The sequence below is a fragment of the Ornithorhynchus anatinus genome, chromosome 6 (assembly GCF_004115215.2).
Source record: "Ornithorhynchus anatinus isolate Pmale09 chromosome 6, mOrnAna1.pri.v4, whole genome shotgun sequence".
Lineage (NCBI taxonomy): Eukaryota > Metazoa > Chordata > Mammalia > Monotremata > Ornithorhynchidae > Ornithorhynchus > Ornithorhynchus anatinus.
In genome coordinates, this window is record NC_041733.1 from 1,198,097 (window position 1) to 1,214,195 (window position 16,099).

The following is a 16,099-nucleotide window of genomic DNA, read 5'->3' on the forward strand; positions in this document are numbered from 1 at the left end:
ATTCCTCGAGGTCAGGGATCCTGTCTGCTACTCTACTGTCCTCTCCCGAGCACTCAGTACAGTCCTCGGAACTGTACTGTGCTCTGCTCACAGCGAGTACTCAATGAACACCACCGACTGATGGATAGAGACAGAATGGTCTCTGGGCTGGTCGAGGCGACCCGGGCCCCAGGACCGTTGCTGGGGGCTGCCCGGCACTCCTGGGTTTGGTTGGCTCGGCCATTTTCCGGCACGCTTGCTGCCGTTCCGGCTGGACCGGGATTATGAGCACTGCACTTCTTCTCACTGCTCTCACCACTTAATGATCTCCTCCTAGCATTCATCTCAGTGCTTTGCATTGGGGTTGGCCTCCAGAGATGCTCCTGAAAGGCCGGGGGAAGCAGAACCACTCAGCGGGGGTGATCAGGAGTGCCCTTGGGTCCCACCCCTCTCCTTTCACCCCCAGAGGCGTTCCCTGAGGCGGGAGCGGGCAGCCCTCCGGACACCCAGGAGATTCCTTGAGGGTTCCCCCCTAAACTGTAAGCTCATTGTGGGCAGAGCGTGTGTCTGTTTAGAGTTCTATTGTCCTCTCCCAAGCGCTCAGTATAGTGCCCTGAACACAGTAAGCACTCGATAAATACGATTGACTGACTGAGGGCTGGCTTGGGATGCGGAGGAGCCCCTTCAGTCAGCCGGTCCCAGTCTGGACCAGCCGAGGTCCGGGGCACTGGGAGCCTGGGCAGCCTGGCCAACCACAAAGTCGAGGTCAGGTGAGCACCACCGGTCGGCGTGGGTTCGGCCTAGCCTCGACGGCCACCCGTCCTCGGCACTACTTGCCCCGACCGCCTCCTCCCATCCCCAGGCTCCCTGCCTACCCTCACTAATGCCCACTCTGGAGGCCAGTGCGGGCTGCCCGGTACCCTCTTTCTCGGCCCCTGGGACACTGCAGCTTTAGGAGGCCGCCTGGCGACGGAGGAAACTCATTCCCCGGGTGATGCCGGCAGCCGCCGGCACAGCCGAAGCTGTGGCGAAGAAGGGGCTGCAGGGACCTGAGCCCGAGCGGACTGTACCGTCGGGAGGGCGGCCTCACCACAGGGTTGGGACACAGATGGCCAACACCCACATCGGACTGGCCGCCCCACGCAGGCCACGTCACCCCGCTCAATGCCTGCTCTCTAGAGCTGTCAGAGAAGCTTACCCGCTACCTCGACTGGATTAGTGTACCTAACAAAGGTGGGTGTGGTGGGGGGGCGGGCAGTTACGATGGGCCAGACATCTGGAGGGGGCAGGAGTCAAGGAACTTTAAGCTGGCTCTCTGAGGAGGCTCCTCTTCTGGACTGTAAGGTCACTGAGGGCGGGACATGTGTCTACCAACTCTATTATATTGTACTCTCCCAAGCACTCAGTACAGTGCTCTGCACACAGTAAGTGCTCAATAAATATGATTGGCCGATTAGAGCATCGGCTGGCTCAGCGCTCCGTCTCCAGCTGGGAAGGCCCACTCCCACCTACGGCTGGGCCTGGGGCGTTGCCCTCGGAGCCGGCGCCGTGCCCACAGGGGTACCCGCGGAGACAGCGCGATGCCGCAGTCTGGGCGGCTGATTCCCTCCCGACACCCCCCGTCCCTGGGAGCCTGCCCCCGGCCGGACTCGGGCAGGGACCCTCACCCTGAGATCCATTTTGTTCCACGGCTGCTTCTGCAGGTTCACGCTGTAGATCTTGGCCTTCCTGACCGCCCGTACGTAAGCTTCGTGGCCTTGCCTGAAATAGATGAGCTGCGGGGAAGAGGAGATCGGAAGGCATCAGGCCCGGGGGCCTCGTCTGCTCCCGCCCAAACGAGTCCGTGCAAAAGACTCCTCCTCCACCTCCACCCGGAATGCCAAAAACCAGGGACTGTGTCTGTTTGTTATATTGTACTCTCTCAAACCTTTAGTACAATGATCTGCACAAAGTAAGCGCTCAATAAATACGACCGAATGAAGGAATGAATGGTTCGCTTCAAACAAACCCACGAGGTCTCCCACGTGACAATACAGTCAGCCCCTAGATAGTAAGCTTGTTGTGGGCAGGGAAACACGCTTACCAACTCTGTTTTATTGTCCTCTCCCAACCTCTTAGTACAGTGCTCTGCATACAGTGCAATTCCCCCGATTAGACTGTGAGCCCGTCATTGGGCAGGGATTGTCTCTATCTGTTGCCAAATTGTACATTCTAAGCGCTTAGTACAGTGCTCTGCACATAGTAAGCGCTCAATAAATACTACTGAATGAATGAATACAGTGAGCGTTCAATAAATATCATCGACTGACTAACTGACTGAAGTGCCCCGGTACCCGAAGCTCAACTGTAACAGCACTTATGTACATTTCTCTAAAGTTATTTATTTGTATCGATGTCTGTCTCCCCCCACTTTAGACTGCAAGCTTGTTGTGGGCAGGGAATGTCACTGGTTTTTACTGTACTTTCCCAAGTGCTTAGTACAGTGCTCTACACAGAGTAAACGCTCAATAAATACAACTGAATGAATTAATTAATGATTGTGGTATCTGCTAAGTGCTCCCTACAGGACAGGCACTGTACTAGACAACGGGATGGATGCAAGATAAAGGTTGGGGGTTGCTGGGCAAGTTAGGGGGTGAGGTCTGTCGGAGGTGGGGAGACTGAGGAATGGAGGGAGCAGGGAGGGGAGGAGGGGTGAGGAGAAGGGGGGGGAGGCGGTCACACACACACACACACACACACACACACATACACATGTGCGCGCGCCCTGCCCCCAGAGCCGGCCGGGACCTCCGCCATTACCTCATCACCCATCTGCGGCACGAAGGGGGAGCGGCGCGGGATGGTGTCCAGGATCCACTGGGGTGCAAACCAGTCCTCGCGGGGACCCCCCTCTCCTTCAGCTGACAGCAGCCCGCCCGGCTTCTGCAACAAAGCGAGGGACCGTGACAGCCAGGCCGCCGGGGGTTGGGGAACCCGGGGAGCCCCGGAGGGGACGGAGGGACCCGCCCCACCCTGACCTCAACCCCTTCTCAAACCGGAAAAATCCAAGTCCGTCCCACTCAGAGCGTCCCCTGGGCCCGACGGAACCACTCTGCTTAAGGAGAATCCCGACCCGTCGGCAGGGAAACTCGCCCGCAGCCGGGGGGGCCCGGGGTGACGGACATCGGCCGGCGGGAGGACCGGGACGAGGTCCCCGCGGGGTTCTGGCTGCCCCCGTCCCCGTGTCCCGGGAGCTCAAACCCACTGGGCCGCGTGGCTCCTGTAGTCGAGACAGTGTGTGCTCGAGGGTCACCTAGGGGAAGTCTACTAGCCGGGCAGATGGATCCATTTCAAGCCAGCTAGCGTGGCTCAATGGAAAGAACCCGGGCTTGGGAGTCAGAGGTCGTGGGTTCTAATCCCGGCTCCGCCACTTGTCTGTTGTGTGACCTTGGGCAAGTCACTCAACTTCTCTGTGCCTCAGTTACCTCCTCTGTAAAATAGGGATTAAGACTGTGAGCCTCTGGTGGGACACCCTGATCACCCTGTATCTACCCCAGCGCTAGAACAGTGCTCGGCACATAGTAAGTGCTTAACAAATACCAACTTTATCATCATTATTACCTGCAGACCTGTCACGTTAATCAGACTCGCCGTGACAGAGTCTGCTCCCCCGCCGGACGCCAATGGAAAAACACAAAAATCTCACAGAAATCCAAAGCTCCTAAGAGAGGGGGATCACGTCCACTGGGAATACGGGAAAAATCTCTGCGTCTCCAAGTTTGCTTTGGGAGGGTTGGGGGAGAGGAGAAGCACAAAGAGGGGAAGAGAATCTGGAGATCTGGGTGTGTTTAAGCTCTCTGTGGACAAGGAGCAAGTCATTTTGATTCTGTGCTGTCTGTAATTACAGTTGAGTCCAGTGCAGCATACTAAGAAAAGCAGCTGTTACTGCTTCTATAGAATGCGTGAGTGTGTACACACGTGTACGCACATGCTCCCTCTCTTTCTCTCACCCTGCACTTGGCTTCCCGGTGCTTGTACAAGCCTATTTACAGATAGTCCTGTCGCTCAAGTGTCAGTTTCCCAACCCCATGCCCCAAGGGACGTGACGGGGGACGTCTCAGAGCACCTGTGACGGCCCAACTCAGAGGGGCTCAGACCCTTCCTCCTGCAGATCAAAGCTTCCCTTGTTTGGCAGCATTACAGAAAGGCAGTGGTGAGGACAGGGGAGAGACATAATCACGGGGATCGACGGTGGGGACGGGGAGAGACATAATCAAGGGAGTCGACGGGAAAGAGATTTCGCTGCCTATGAAAATCTCTTGAGCAGAGCCGAGTAAGCACTTCCACCAAAAAGAAGCGATTTAAGGCCCATTTTCAGGGTTTCGCATGATCGGACCGGGACGAAGACTCAGATGAAAATGTTGAAGAAAAAGACAACTGCGCACGCTGTGGGGGAACCACGACAGATCATCTTCAGGAGCCCAGTGAGTGGGACGGGCCTCGATGTGGGTTTTTGCTTCTCCGGTCGGCCACACGCAGTTCAAGCCCCGTGTCCTGGCCGAACCCAAGGCCGGGGCTGCCCCGGGCACGCGGCTGGGCAATCTGCCCAAAGACAGCACTCTGATGCCACCGTCCTCTTCCCCCTCCCTCCCGCCGAACCTCCAGACCTTTCTCCGAGTGGCCTTGGGCCTCTTCCGCTTCTCTTCCGGCGACCTGGGCTCCTTCCCCTTCTCGTCCTCGGAGCTGCTGCAGATCTTGCGGGCCGCCTGTCGGGTCTGCCTCTTTGGGGGCTGCAGGTTAATGCCCGCGTCCGCGGTCCAATCGGAATATTCGCTCGACGAGTCACTGCGAGCCGGATGGCGAGGGGCTCAGTCGGCCGGAGCCACGGTCCCCGCCGCCGCCCCCGGGCCCTGCTGTCTTCCTTGGGGCGACCACGGCCGCCGCAAGCTGGGATCGCTGCTCGGGGGAGCTGAGGGTGTGGGGCCGGGACGCCTGGCTCTCTGCCATCCTACAACTCCCGAATTGAGTATGAGGCCCCGGGAGCTGAGAGTGGAGGTCTCCGAGGAGCCGGCCGGGGGAGCCCTCCCACTTCCCAGCTGGGTCCCGGCTCCCGATCCCCGACAGTTGTCGGGGGCTGCTCCCTGGCACGGGGCACAGCCTGTGCCGGCCAGGGACCAGCCTGGACTGGGGCCACTCGCTTCCCCGGGACAGGTCGGCATGATGCAAATTTCCACCTCACCTAGTCTTGACCGCCCGGGTCCACAAGGAAGCAGAGGGGACGGGGAGAGGGGGACGCAGAAGGGACGCAGAGAGGAGACAGCGCTAGGACTAACCTGGAGGAGCTCTCGCTCTGCCACTCGGCCACGGCTTCGTCGACCGACACGTCGCTGGTGCCCACCGTCTCGTCTTCCTGCGTGGCGGGGGGCGGGGAGAGACGCTTCAGTCTCTCCACCCTGCCGCCTCCGGGGAAGCCCTATCAGGCCACATCGTGAACACTCCCCCGACACCCTGCGGTCCTCATTCATTCGATCGTACTTATTAAGCGCATACTGTGTGCAGAGCACCGAACTAAGCGCTTGGGAAAGTACAACACTAAACAGTGACATTCCCTGCCCACAACAAGCTCACAGTCTGGGCGGGGAGACAGTCATCAATACAAATAAATAAAATTTCAGATATATACATAAGTGCTGTTGGGCTGGGGGCAGGGGGAGTAATCCGCCTGACCGTATGCCACCAGCCACTGAAATCCTGCAGCAGCCTGCAGGTGGGTCCGCAGGCTACCACATGCCACAGCCCGCTGCTACCGCACACGGTTGTCGTTCCACTCCAACCCGCACAGGATTTCACTACACACCTCTTGCAGCTGGCTCTCTTGAGCCTCAGGATGGCCTCGACCAATCGATCAATTAATGGTATTTATTCAGCACTTATTCTATACTAAGTGCCTGGGAAGGGCACAGCGGGATGAGGAGACACGAACCCTGCCCTCGAGGAGCTGACAATGTAGCAATGCAGAGGGAAGCACCCCGGGCGCGACGGTGGCGGGGAGGATGAGGAGGAGGGGGACGGGCAGGGCTGTGAGAAGAGCCAACGATGAAGAGACAAGGAAGTACTGAAGCGACAGCTGAAGGGTTACTAGGGTGGGGAGAGGAGAGGTTATTCAGGGAAGCCATCCCGAAAGAGACTTGGAGAGAACGGAGGACTGTGGGATATGAAGGGGGAGGGAGTTCCTGGCCAGAGAGAGGGCGTGGGCGAGGGGTCGTTGGCAAGATAGATGAGATTAAGACCCGATACGGAGGTTGGTTTGAGAGGAGCCAAGTGTGCTAGTTGGGCTGAAGAGGAAGAGGAGCCAGAGAGCCGACTGGGAGCCGTAAAGCCGACGGCGAAGACTGTCCGTTGGCGAGGAGATGGACGGGCAGTCACCGGAGGATTTTCCGGACATACGGACTGAACGAGGACCTGGGCAGCAGACTGAAGTAAGGACTGGAGAGAGGAGAGGAGGGGGGCTGGGAGGTCAGCAAGGAGGCTGATGCGACAATCGAGGCGGGGTAGTGCTTGGATCAGCGTGGTTTGATTGGAGAGGAAAGGGCAGATCCAAGAGATGCGGTGAAAGTGGAACCGACAAGATTCATTCACAGACCGAATAGGCAGGTGGGAGCAGAGAAAGGAGTCAAGGATAATGCCAAGGTTGTGGGCTTGTGAGGCAGGGAAGTTGGTGGTGGTGTCAACGGTGATGAGAAAGTTGGGGGAGGACAGGGTTTGGGAACTTGTCTGAACTCCCCCTGGAAAGGGTAAGTTCCTTACGGGCAGGGATTGGGTCTTCCAATTCTACCGTACTGTAGAGAAGCAGTGTGGTCTAGTGGCCAGAGCACAGGCCTGGGAGTCGGAAAGCCTAGGTTCTAATCCCGGCTCTGCCACTCGTCTGCTTTGTGACCTTGGGGAAGTCTCTTCCCTTCTCTGGGCCTCAATTACTTTATCTGGCAAATGGGGATTAAGTCTGTGAGCTCCATGTGGGCCTGGGACTGTGTCCAACCTGGTTAGCTTGGATCTACCCCAGCACTTAGTACAGTACCTGGCCCGCAGTAAGCGTTGAACAAATACAAGCGCCTAGTACAATGCTCTGCACACAGTAAGTCCTCAATAAGCACTGACTGACTGACTGATGCTTCTGATCCCTCTCTCAGGGAAAATGTCCACCTCCAGTTCTCCAGCTGGAGCGTCAGCTCCTTGTGAGTGGGGATGGTGTCTCCTCCTCCTGTTGTCCTCTCCCAGGCGTTTAGGACAGTGCTGGCACCTGGAGGGCAACCGTCAGGCCCTGCCATTACCACGACAACCCTCTCCGCCAGCCAAGCAGGTTGTCAGGGCCCTGGCCGGCCCAGCCGGACCACCCCTCTAGACCGTAAGCTCACTGTGGGCAGGGAATGTGTCTGTTGTACTCTCCCAAGCGCTTAGTACGGTGCTCTGCACACAGGAGGTGCTCAAATATGCTGCCTGTGACGAAGGAAGGGCCTGTGAGAGCGCGTGGCCTGACCACCCCCCCGGCAAGGATCCCGCCCCCTACAAGGACCCGGCCCTGGGGGCTGACCTCCGAGGAGCTGTCCGAGTCGTCCTGGGCGCCGGGGCTCCGGCCGGCCGCCTGCTGGCTGTGCTCGATGGTGGAGCGGGTCTGGTACGTGTGCTGGCGCTTGCGCTGGGTTCTACGCAGGAAGCGCCCGCTGCCAGGCGGGTACTCGCTCTGCAGGATTGGGGGGGTCGGAGGGGGGCAGGGGAGGTGGCCGGGGGGGGATGACGGGGAGAGGAGCGGGAAAGAGGAGGAGGGGAGGGGGAAGGAGAGGTTAAACACACACGGCCAGAGAGAGGGTGATTCCCGGCCCGTCGGCACTCGGGAGCGGGAAGCCGAAGCCGAGACACCGCTGGGCCTGGGCGGCCCCGAAGTGACACCAAGCGGGTTGGCGGGATGAGGACTGACCCCCACCCACCTACCCACCACCGGGATGGCGGAGTCCCTCTTATTCTCGCCCTCCACTTGGGAGTACAGAGTCCCCAGCACTGGCTCTGATCCCTGTGCCCCGTGGCAACGTCCTCACCGATCCTCACCCTCTGGGTGACGTGAGAAGGTTTCCTCTTCTTCTCGACAGTGTACAGACTCACTTCTATGTCCCCCTTGGCGGCCCGGCACTCCTCCTGGACCCTAGTCACCAACCGGCGGGGTCAGCGCTCGGCCCGGAGCTGAGCGGCGCCCAGCCAGTGGGCCCACCCGGAGGGGAGTCGGCGGTCTCGGTGGAGCACAGCCCCCCAGTTCCACCCAGGGCCCGTGTTGGCGGTCCTCTCGCCAAGACGAGGACTGGAGGGGGAAGGGAGGGTGTGACTCTCCAACCACACGCACAAACACACGCGCGCGCAACGCACACTCGCTCACATCCTCCCCACCCTCCTTAGGCCAGCAAGGGCAAGGACCCACCGGCTGACCCCCGGGTTCAGCTCATTGACCACGACCCGTCGACTCCAAGCCACGAGGTCCCTCTCGGTGGCGATCTGGCTGCGCGGTGCGTTGTGGTGCATCTGCCGGACGCCCTCGATCTGGCCGCTGCGCCGGAGGCCCACATTGGGGGGCGATGCCACGTCCGGCCCAGTGGGGCCGCGCGGGGCTGCGGGGTCGGCAGGGGCGGCGCTTCCGTCAGGCGCCAGCCTCCTGGCCCCACCCCCCGACCCCCCGACCCGGCCACCCTGAAGCCGAGGAGAGAGCAGACTCCCCGTCGGGAGAATCTGTGGCTCCCTAAGACTCGGAGAGGCGAGGTCAGGGCCACGGCTCCGTTCTGGGCGGGGGGTCTGGGGGCCGGGCCGGCCGGAGCTGGGGTCTCCTGATGGGGCCATCTCCTGACCCTCTGGGGATCTGCACCCAGGTCTGCCCTCAGGTGTCTGGGAGTGACTCCAGCCTCTTCCGTGGGTCAAAACAGTCGAGAGCTGGGCGGCTCCCACACCTTCTGGACTGGGGCGCGCTGCCCGGGGGGCGACCATCTGGAGCCTCCCCAAGCGCGGCAAGGGTCCGGAAAAGCCACCCACCCGCCCGTCCCGCCCCACCTCACCCCATCACGTCGGTCCCCCCGTCCCCGGGGTCCCGCCTCAGCGGGGCACACGCTCACCGCTGCTGACAGAACCCTGTCGGGGCGGGCCGGGGGGAGGGTTCGGAAGGGTCTCTCCTCCGTGAATCAGTCGGAGATCCTGCTCTCGCTGCAGCTCCCTGATTATTCCGTCCAGGATGCTCTCTTCCTGCTCACTCGTCTGCTGACCGATCACCTGCTCCACCACCTCCCCGTCCCCTGGGAGAGAGCACACGCACCCACGCCCACACGCACACATCAGGCTCGGCCCCCCCGCGACACCCCCTAACCCCAACTTGGGACCCCCTCTCTCCCACTCCCAGAGGGAAAGAAGCCTTTGAAATTTCACTCCAGGGTTAAATTGGTAAGCAATTCTGAATTTCAATCAACTTCAGGCAGAAACACCTGACCCTCCACCAGCTCTCTCCTCCTTATCCATCCCCGCTTCCCTCCTGTAACGCTCCATCTCGGCTTTTTCACCTCCGAGCCCTCATCCACGTCCTCGCTCGGACCTGGAACTCCCTCCTCCTCCACATCCGACGGGCCGCTGCCCTCTGCACCTTTACAGCCAGACTAAAAATATCCTGTCTCCTTCGGGAAGCCTTCCCTGACTAACCTCATCTCCCCATCCAATTTCCCTTCCGCTGCCCCCTCAGCCCCGGCCAGATCCCTGGCACCGTCACGGCTACCACGGTTCCGAACGAACGATGGCCGACTGGCCTCAGGACCCTGAGCGTCCTCCACCTGGGTCCCGTGTCCCGGCCCCCCGCCGCCCCCGAGGAGGGTCACCGTGGGCGGGCTGGCCAGGGAGGGGCACCGTGCCCTGCGCGTACCATTTGCCACGTATCCCAGCTGGGGGATCAGCTGCTCCTCCTTGCAGTTCTCGCGGCCGGGCACGAGCCGCTGGAAGCGCGGGGGGTGGGGGTTCCCGTCCACGTCCACCAGGAACGGCGGGGGCATGAGGTGGGGCGCCTGCTGGGTCTGCTCGTCCAGCACGTAGTTGTTGCTGTCCCGGATGAGGGGCCGGTAGTCCGTGTGGAAGAACATCTGGTCTGGAATCTGCCAGGCCAAAGACCCAGGGTTTGGGCTGAGTTCGGGGCCAGGGCTCCAAAGGGAAGCCGGGGATCTGGGGCGGGGAGCCGTCGGAGGGGAGTGGTGCCGCCGGGGGGGCCGTCACACCCACGTCCGCCCCGCTCCCCGGCCCGCTTCCCGGCAAGGAGGGAGAGAAGCCTTCGTGAAGAGGTTCTGGTTCTCTGTCCCTTCTCCACGCTCAGCTTCCTCCTTGGCAGCGGGAGGAAGTCGATGGGACCAGAAAATGGAGCGGCAAAGACACATACATCACACGGACACACGGCACACTCCCATCCCCAGGGTTCAAAGACCAGAGCGGACGGCAGGCAGCCACACTCCGCTAACAAAGTCTTTGCCCCGTGGGCGCCGGGCTACCCAAGGGCACCAACCTTCTCGTAGTATTGACTGCACCCAAAACCGAAGAGCAGCAAGTGTCCGTGAGAATCCGTGCAGGCGAAATGCTGTCCGTCTGGAGAGAACTTACAGTCGAACACGGCCCCGTGGCCTTGGCCCTCGATCTGAAAGCCGGAAAGGACCTGGTCTGCTGAGGGCCTCCTCGAGCAATTCAATTCAGTTCAATCGTATTTACTGAGCACTTACTGTGTGCGGAGCACTGTACTGAACACTTGGAAAGTACAATTTAGCAACAGAGAGAGATAATCCCTGCCCACAACGGTCTCAGCGGGAGCTTCTCAAACTAAGGGGGCGCAGGACTGGTCCCTCCAGCCAGGGTTGGGGGGGATGAAGGAGGAAGGGAGGGGGCCCGCCTCCCAGAGCCCTTGCTGCTTACACAGAATGAAGCCGGGTGGACAGCAGATGGGCTTATGGTCACCTGTCACTGGGCTGAAGGCCTCCCCCAATGCCCCCCCAACAGCACCGGCCCTGTTCCCGGCAGACCCTCGAGATGCCCGGCCCACACACGGACCTGGGGCGATGCCGCTCATGCCAGGCCCGGCCCTGCCGCCCACGAGCCGCCTCTGCCTCCAGGAGGTGAGCAGTGGATCTCCATACCCCGAGTGAGAGGGGCCTCCTGCTGCTCTGCCCCGCTCTGCCCACCCCGCAACTCACCACGCCGGCCCCTGTGGAAGCCACCCGACTCCATCGTCCCACAGCACGTGTGGGCACCCCCACGGGCTCCGTGCCCAGGACAGCACTCCTCGCCTCCGGCCCTCTGGTCTCCTGGGGTTCTACGGGCCACGCCATCCCTCTCCCTGTTGGCCCTCCAGTCCCCACAGACTCCTGTTGTTCCCTCCCCCCATTTCTCCTCAGGGGAGCGGGCACGGTGGAGTGCAAGGTGCCCGTCTGGAAGCCGGAGGTACTGAGCCCTGGCCCCGATCTGCCCACTGGGTGACCACGGGCAGGCCACCTGGTCCCTCTGGGACTCGCTTTCCTCACCTGCAAAATGGGAATAATGATACCGGCCTTCCTACCTGACCCCCAGGGTTGTCGGGAGGGCAAGAGCGAGGTGGGGAACGCAAGGCGCTCTGGGAACGAAAGCGCCCTACGAAAGTCCAAGCGCTCGCGCTTCTGCTGGTTACGGGCCGCTGGCCGCTGGCCACAGCGCAGGTCTCCCGGTTCGACGACTCCCTGCGGGGCCTCCCAAGCGCTCACACGGTGCTCGGGCCGTGGTCGGCAGGGACCGGGTAAATGACCCGAAGGGACGGGCGGACGATGCCTCACCATGTTAAAGTAATTGCGGATCTTGGTTCCCTTGTCCAGATCCCAGACGAAGATGTTCCCATCGTGGCCGGCCGAGAGGAGGATCCTGGGGTCGAAGGGATGCGCTTCCAAGACGAACACCTCGTCGTCATGGCCCTGGGGAAGGGTGGCGCAGACAGGAGGGGCGGCATTCACTTCATTCATTCATTCAATCATACTGAGCACTTACGGCGTGCAAAGCACTGTACTAAGCGTTTGGGAGAGTGCAATAAAACAATCAACAGACGCATTCCCTGCCCTCAACAAGCTCACACTGGCCTTTCAGGGCGGGCAGTTCACATGGCAGGACACAAGTTTCCCCCGGCAGCGGGGGGCCGGATCCCAACCCTCCCTGCCGACTGGCAATGGTGGGGGTGGGGGAGGTCCTCCAGCTGGGGCTACCTAGGGGCCAGAGAGGCCCAGAACTGACTGCCCGCAGGCGGCAGCCCTCCCCAGCCCCCTGCAACCCCCTGCCGAAGAGTCCCAGCCAACAGCATCTACAACGTCCACAAGGCAACGCGAAGTGCCGCAGGCCCGGCTGGGCCAAGCCGTTGCTCGGGGGCAAGGGTCAGATGAGTGAATTCTATTTATTTATATTAATGCCTCTTGTCTGGATGTCTGTCTCCCCCTTTCTAGACTGTAAGCCCGGTGTGGGCAGGGATGTCTCTCTTTATTGCTGAATTGTACTTTCCAAGTGCTTAGTACAGTGCTCTACACACAGTGAGCTCTCAATAAAGCAGTGTGGCTCAGTGGAAAGAGCCCGGGTTTGGGAGTCGGAGGTCACGGGTTCGAATCTCGGCTCTGCCACTTGTCAGCTGTGTGACTGTGGGCAAAGTCACTTCACTTCTCTGCCTCAGTTACCTCAGCTGTAAAATGGGGAATAACTGTGAGCCTCATGTGGGACAACCCGATTACCCTGTATCTCCCCTAGCGCTTAGAACAGTGCTCTGCACATAGTAAGTGCTTAACAAATAGCAGCATTATTATTATTAATAATAAATATGAATGAATGAATGACCACGGCCATGGCTTGGTGCCAGCCCCGATACCAGCCAGCACTACAGCAGTCCGGCAGCCCTCCCCTCTCCCTCAGGGCCCTGCTCCGGGGACAAGAAGCAGAACCCTAACTCCTTCCGAAGCAACCTGGGATGCAGTCAGTCCGTCCCGGAGCCAGGCTAGCTCCGAGCGTGAGACCTGGGGGTCATTCATTCATTCAATCATATTTATTGAGCGCTTACTGTGTGCAGAGCACTGTACTAAGTGCTTGGAATGTACAATTCGGGATCCATCCTCAGGTTCACTGAGCTTCCCAACAAACCGGGGACCGAAGGGGAGCTGGATGGGTGAAGCAGTGTGGGGGCAATGGAGAGGAGGAAGGAGGAAGGCGGGAGGGAGAAGGGTGGATGAGAGAACTAGGGAGGGAAGCTCTAGAGAAAGGGAAGACAAGAATTAGAAGAGGGCGGGTTAGGGGGCCCTGACCGCGGAGGATGACCCTGGCTGAGCGTGAGGGCGAGGGGACGGCATGCCCACGGGCGGGCACTCACCGACAGCGTGTGCAGGAGCTGCCCCGAGCTGGAGTGCCACACCTTCAGCAGGAAATTGTTGACCGCGGTGATGACCGTCACGTCGCAGCGATCCCACGCCACCATGGTCACCTTCAGCTTGGTCACTTTGTCCTCCCCGGCCGGCCCGCTGCTCCTGAACCAAACAGTGGGATCCGACCCCTGGTTCTGTCCCGCTGCCTCTCGGGTCGCAGCGTCCGGGCCCACCGGGACGGACGGGCCGGGGATGGAGGGACCCAACGGGCTGGGGAATGCGCCAGGGCGGGGAGACACCCCAGGACCACCCGGTGACGAGAGGCTCCGCTCGGTCCTGCTCTGTCCGGTCCGAGGACCCACCCCCCCGGCCGAGAGCCGTGATCCCGACCCGGTGTCGGCCCCGTGGGCGGCTCTCACCCGGTCATCTTTGTGGCCATGTCGAGGACCGTGCCTCTCCACTCCTGCTGCTGGTATTGCCAGATCCGGGCCGTCCCGTCACGGCTGCCGCTCACGAAGCGCAGGCTGCGGGGGTGGGGGCGGAGAAAGAACTTGCACATCACCCCGTTGTCCGGGGAGCTCGTGGTCCGCCCGGGACCCCGGCTCTCAACCCTGACCCTCGCCCCTGGTGCACTCTCAATTCCGCCAGACTCGCCCTTGGCACTTCTGGGTAGGGGTACGCCAAATGACCTATCAGTGACCCATCCTGACCACTCGAGCCACTACCGCTCTCTGTGTCCGTGCCCTCCTGCCCGTCTCAGTGGAGCTCTCTCTCTGTGTGCGCTTCTGCTGAATGTTCCCAAGCGCTCGGTACAGTGCTCTTCCTTCCTTGGCTGCTCAGCAAATACAAGTACTCCCACTGCTTGGATGAACCAAGGTTGTGGACCAAAGCCTTGCGAGGGGGGAGGGAGGGAGGGGAGAGGCAGAAGGTAGGGAGAGGTAACAGAGTAGTCTGATGTCCTGACAGACCACCCCACCCTGGGTCTAACTGCCCTCCCACCCACCCACAGGAATGATTTCAGGGGCAGGGGGAAGGGAAGCGGAACCCTAATCCCTCCCGAAGAGGCCTGGGATGTAGCCGATCTTCCCCAGAGCCAGACTAGCTTCTGGGGTGCCCATGTGGTTGTTTTCAAGGGACTTCATCTTGTGGGTTTTATTTTTCCCAATCCCCCTTTTCCAGAATCTGGCTAGATCAGGCTCCCCAGCAGCAATGCTGGAGGACGGCAGACAAGCGGGGACCAGGAAATGAAGTCAAGGGGAGGCAGCACAGCCTAGTGGAAAGACCCCGGGCCTGGGAGTCAGGTGACCCGAGTTCTGGTCCCAGCTCCGCCTCTGGTTTATCCTCTCTGTGACCCTCGTTCTCCTCATCTGTAAAACGGGGATGCGATCAAATGGGAGCCCCAGGTGGGATCACGTCTGACGTCATAACCTTCCAACCTCCTCAGCACTCGGCACAGAGCGTACAGTCACCCCGGCGCCAGGATTATTACTGAGGGACTGAAAGGGTGGTGGGGGGTGGTCCCCATGGGCTCGCTCCTTTGTCAACCACTAGCCAGCACTCTAGAGGGAGCGTCCGGGCCCAGCCTGCCGGTGGGCCCAGTGGGAGAGACGGGCGGCTCTCCGTAGCAGTGGCCAAGAGGGCACCCCCACCTCGCCCCCACCCGGACCCCGAAAGCCCGCTCACCTGTCTCCGTTGTTACAAAATTGGACCGCGACGACTTTGTCCTGAAAACCAAACAAGGGACCCCGTCAGGCCAGGGAGAAGCTCCAGCCAAGTTGGCCCTCGGGGGCCGGTGATCCGCAAGGGGACCAGCTGGGGGTCACCTCCCCAGGGGAGCGGCCGGTGGCGGGGGAGAGGGCGTAGAGGGCTAACTGGTCGGGGAGGGCTCTGCTAGAGGACGTGAGCTGCACAACCCCACCGTCGCTCCCTGATGGGAGCTGGTCCTCCATCCTGGTGGAGAGAGGAGCGGCACTAGCTGGCCTCCGAGCCCAGGGGTCTGTGGCCCGGCCCGTCCAGAGGCCCTGGGACCCTCTGTTCCTTGTGTAGTCCTCCGGTAGCCCCAGACTCCAGGTGGAAGGCAGGTATCAGAGGGTCTCTGGGTGATTGTCTTCAAAGCTCTCCATGCCCTTGCCCCCTCCTATCTCACCTCCCTTCTTTCTACTGCCCACCCCATACATGCCGCTCTTCTGCCGCTCATCTCCTCACCATCCCCTTCGCGCCTGTCCCATTTATCGACCCCTGGCCCATGTCCTACTGCTGTCTTGGAATGTCCTCCCTCCTCACATCCATCAAACTAACTCCCCCTCATCAAAGCCCTACTGAGAGCTCAGCTCCTCCAGGAGGCCTTCCCATACTTAGCCCTCCCTTTCCCTCTACTCCTCCTCCCCTCTCCATTGCCTCTCTCCTTCCCTCTGCTCTACCCCCTTCCCCGCCCCACAGCACTGTGCTTATTTGTATAGATTATTTATTGCCCTATATAGTTTGTAAATGAGGTGCATATCTCCATGATTCTATTTATCTTAATGATGTTGTCTCGTTTTGTTCTGTTTTGCTTTGCTGTCTCTCTCCCCAATTTAGACTATGAGCTCGTCACTGGGCAGGGATTGTCTCTATCTGTTGCCGAATTGTATATTCCAAGCGCTTAGTACAGTGCTCTGCACATAGTAAGTGCTCGATAAATACTATTGAATGAATGATTCTGGAAAATTCCCTGGGATGGGGCAGTCTGG

General features: G+C 60.4%; 1 protein-coding gene across 1 annotated transcript in view; it reads right to left on the bottom strand.

Annotated features, from left to right (window-relative positions):
• BRWD3 (bromodomain and WD repeat domain containing 3) overlaps positions 1-16,099 on the bottom strand; it is a 53,386-nt gene that overhangs the window by 15,478 nt on the left and 21,809 nt on the right. Inside the window, 14 exon segments of the mRNA XM_039912438.1 lie at positions 1,647-1,754; positions 2,782-2,904; positions 4,629-4,806; positions 5,295-5,371; positions 7,550-7,699; positions 8,062-8,155; positions 8,426-8,612; positions 9,108-9,284; positions 9,899-10,124; positions 10,526-10,654; positions 11,817-11,951; positions 13,379-13,532; positions 13,790-13,894; positions 15,054-15,094. Coding sequence (XP_039768372.1) covers positions 1,647-1,754; positions 2,782-2,904; positions 4,629-4,806; positions 5,295-5,371; positions 7,550-7,699; positions 8,062-8,155; positions 8,426-8,612; positions 9,108-9,284; positions 9,899-10,124; positions 10,526-10,654; positions 11,817-11,951; positions 13,379-13,532; positions 13,790-13,894; positions 15,054-15,094 — 1,884 coding nt within the window.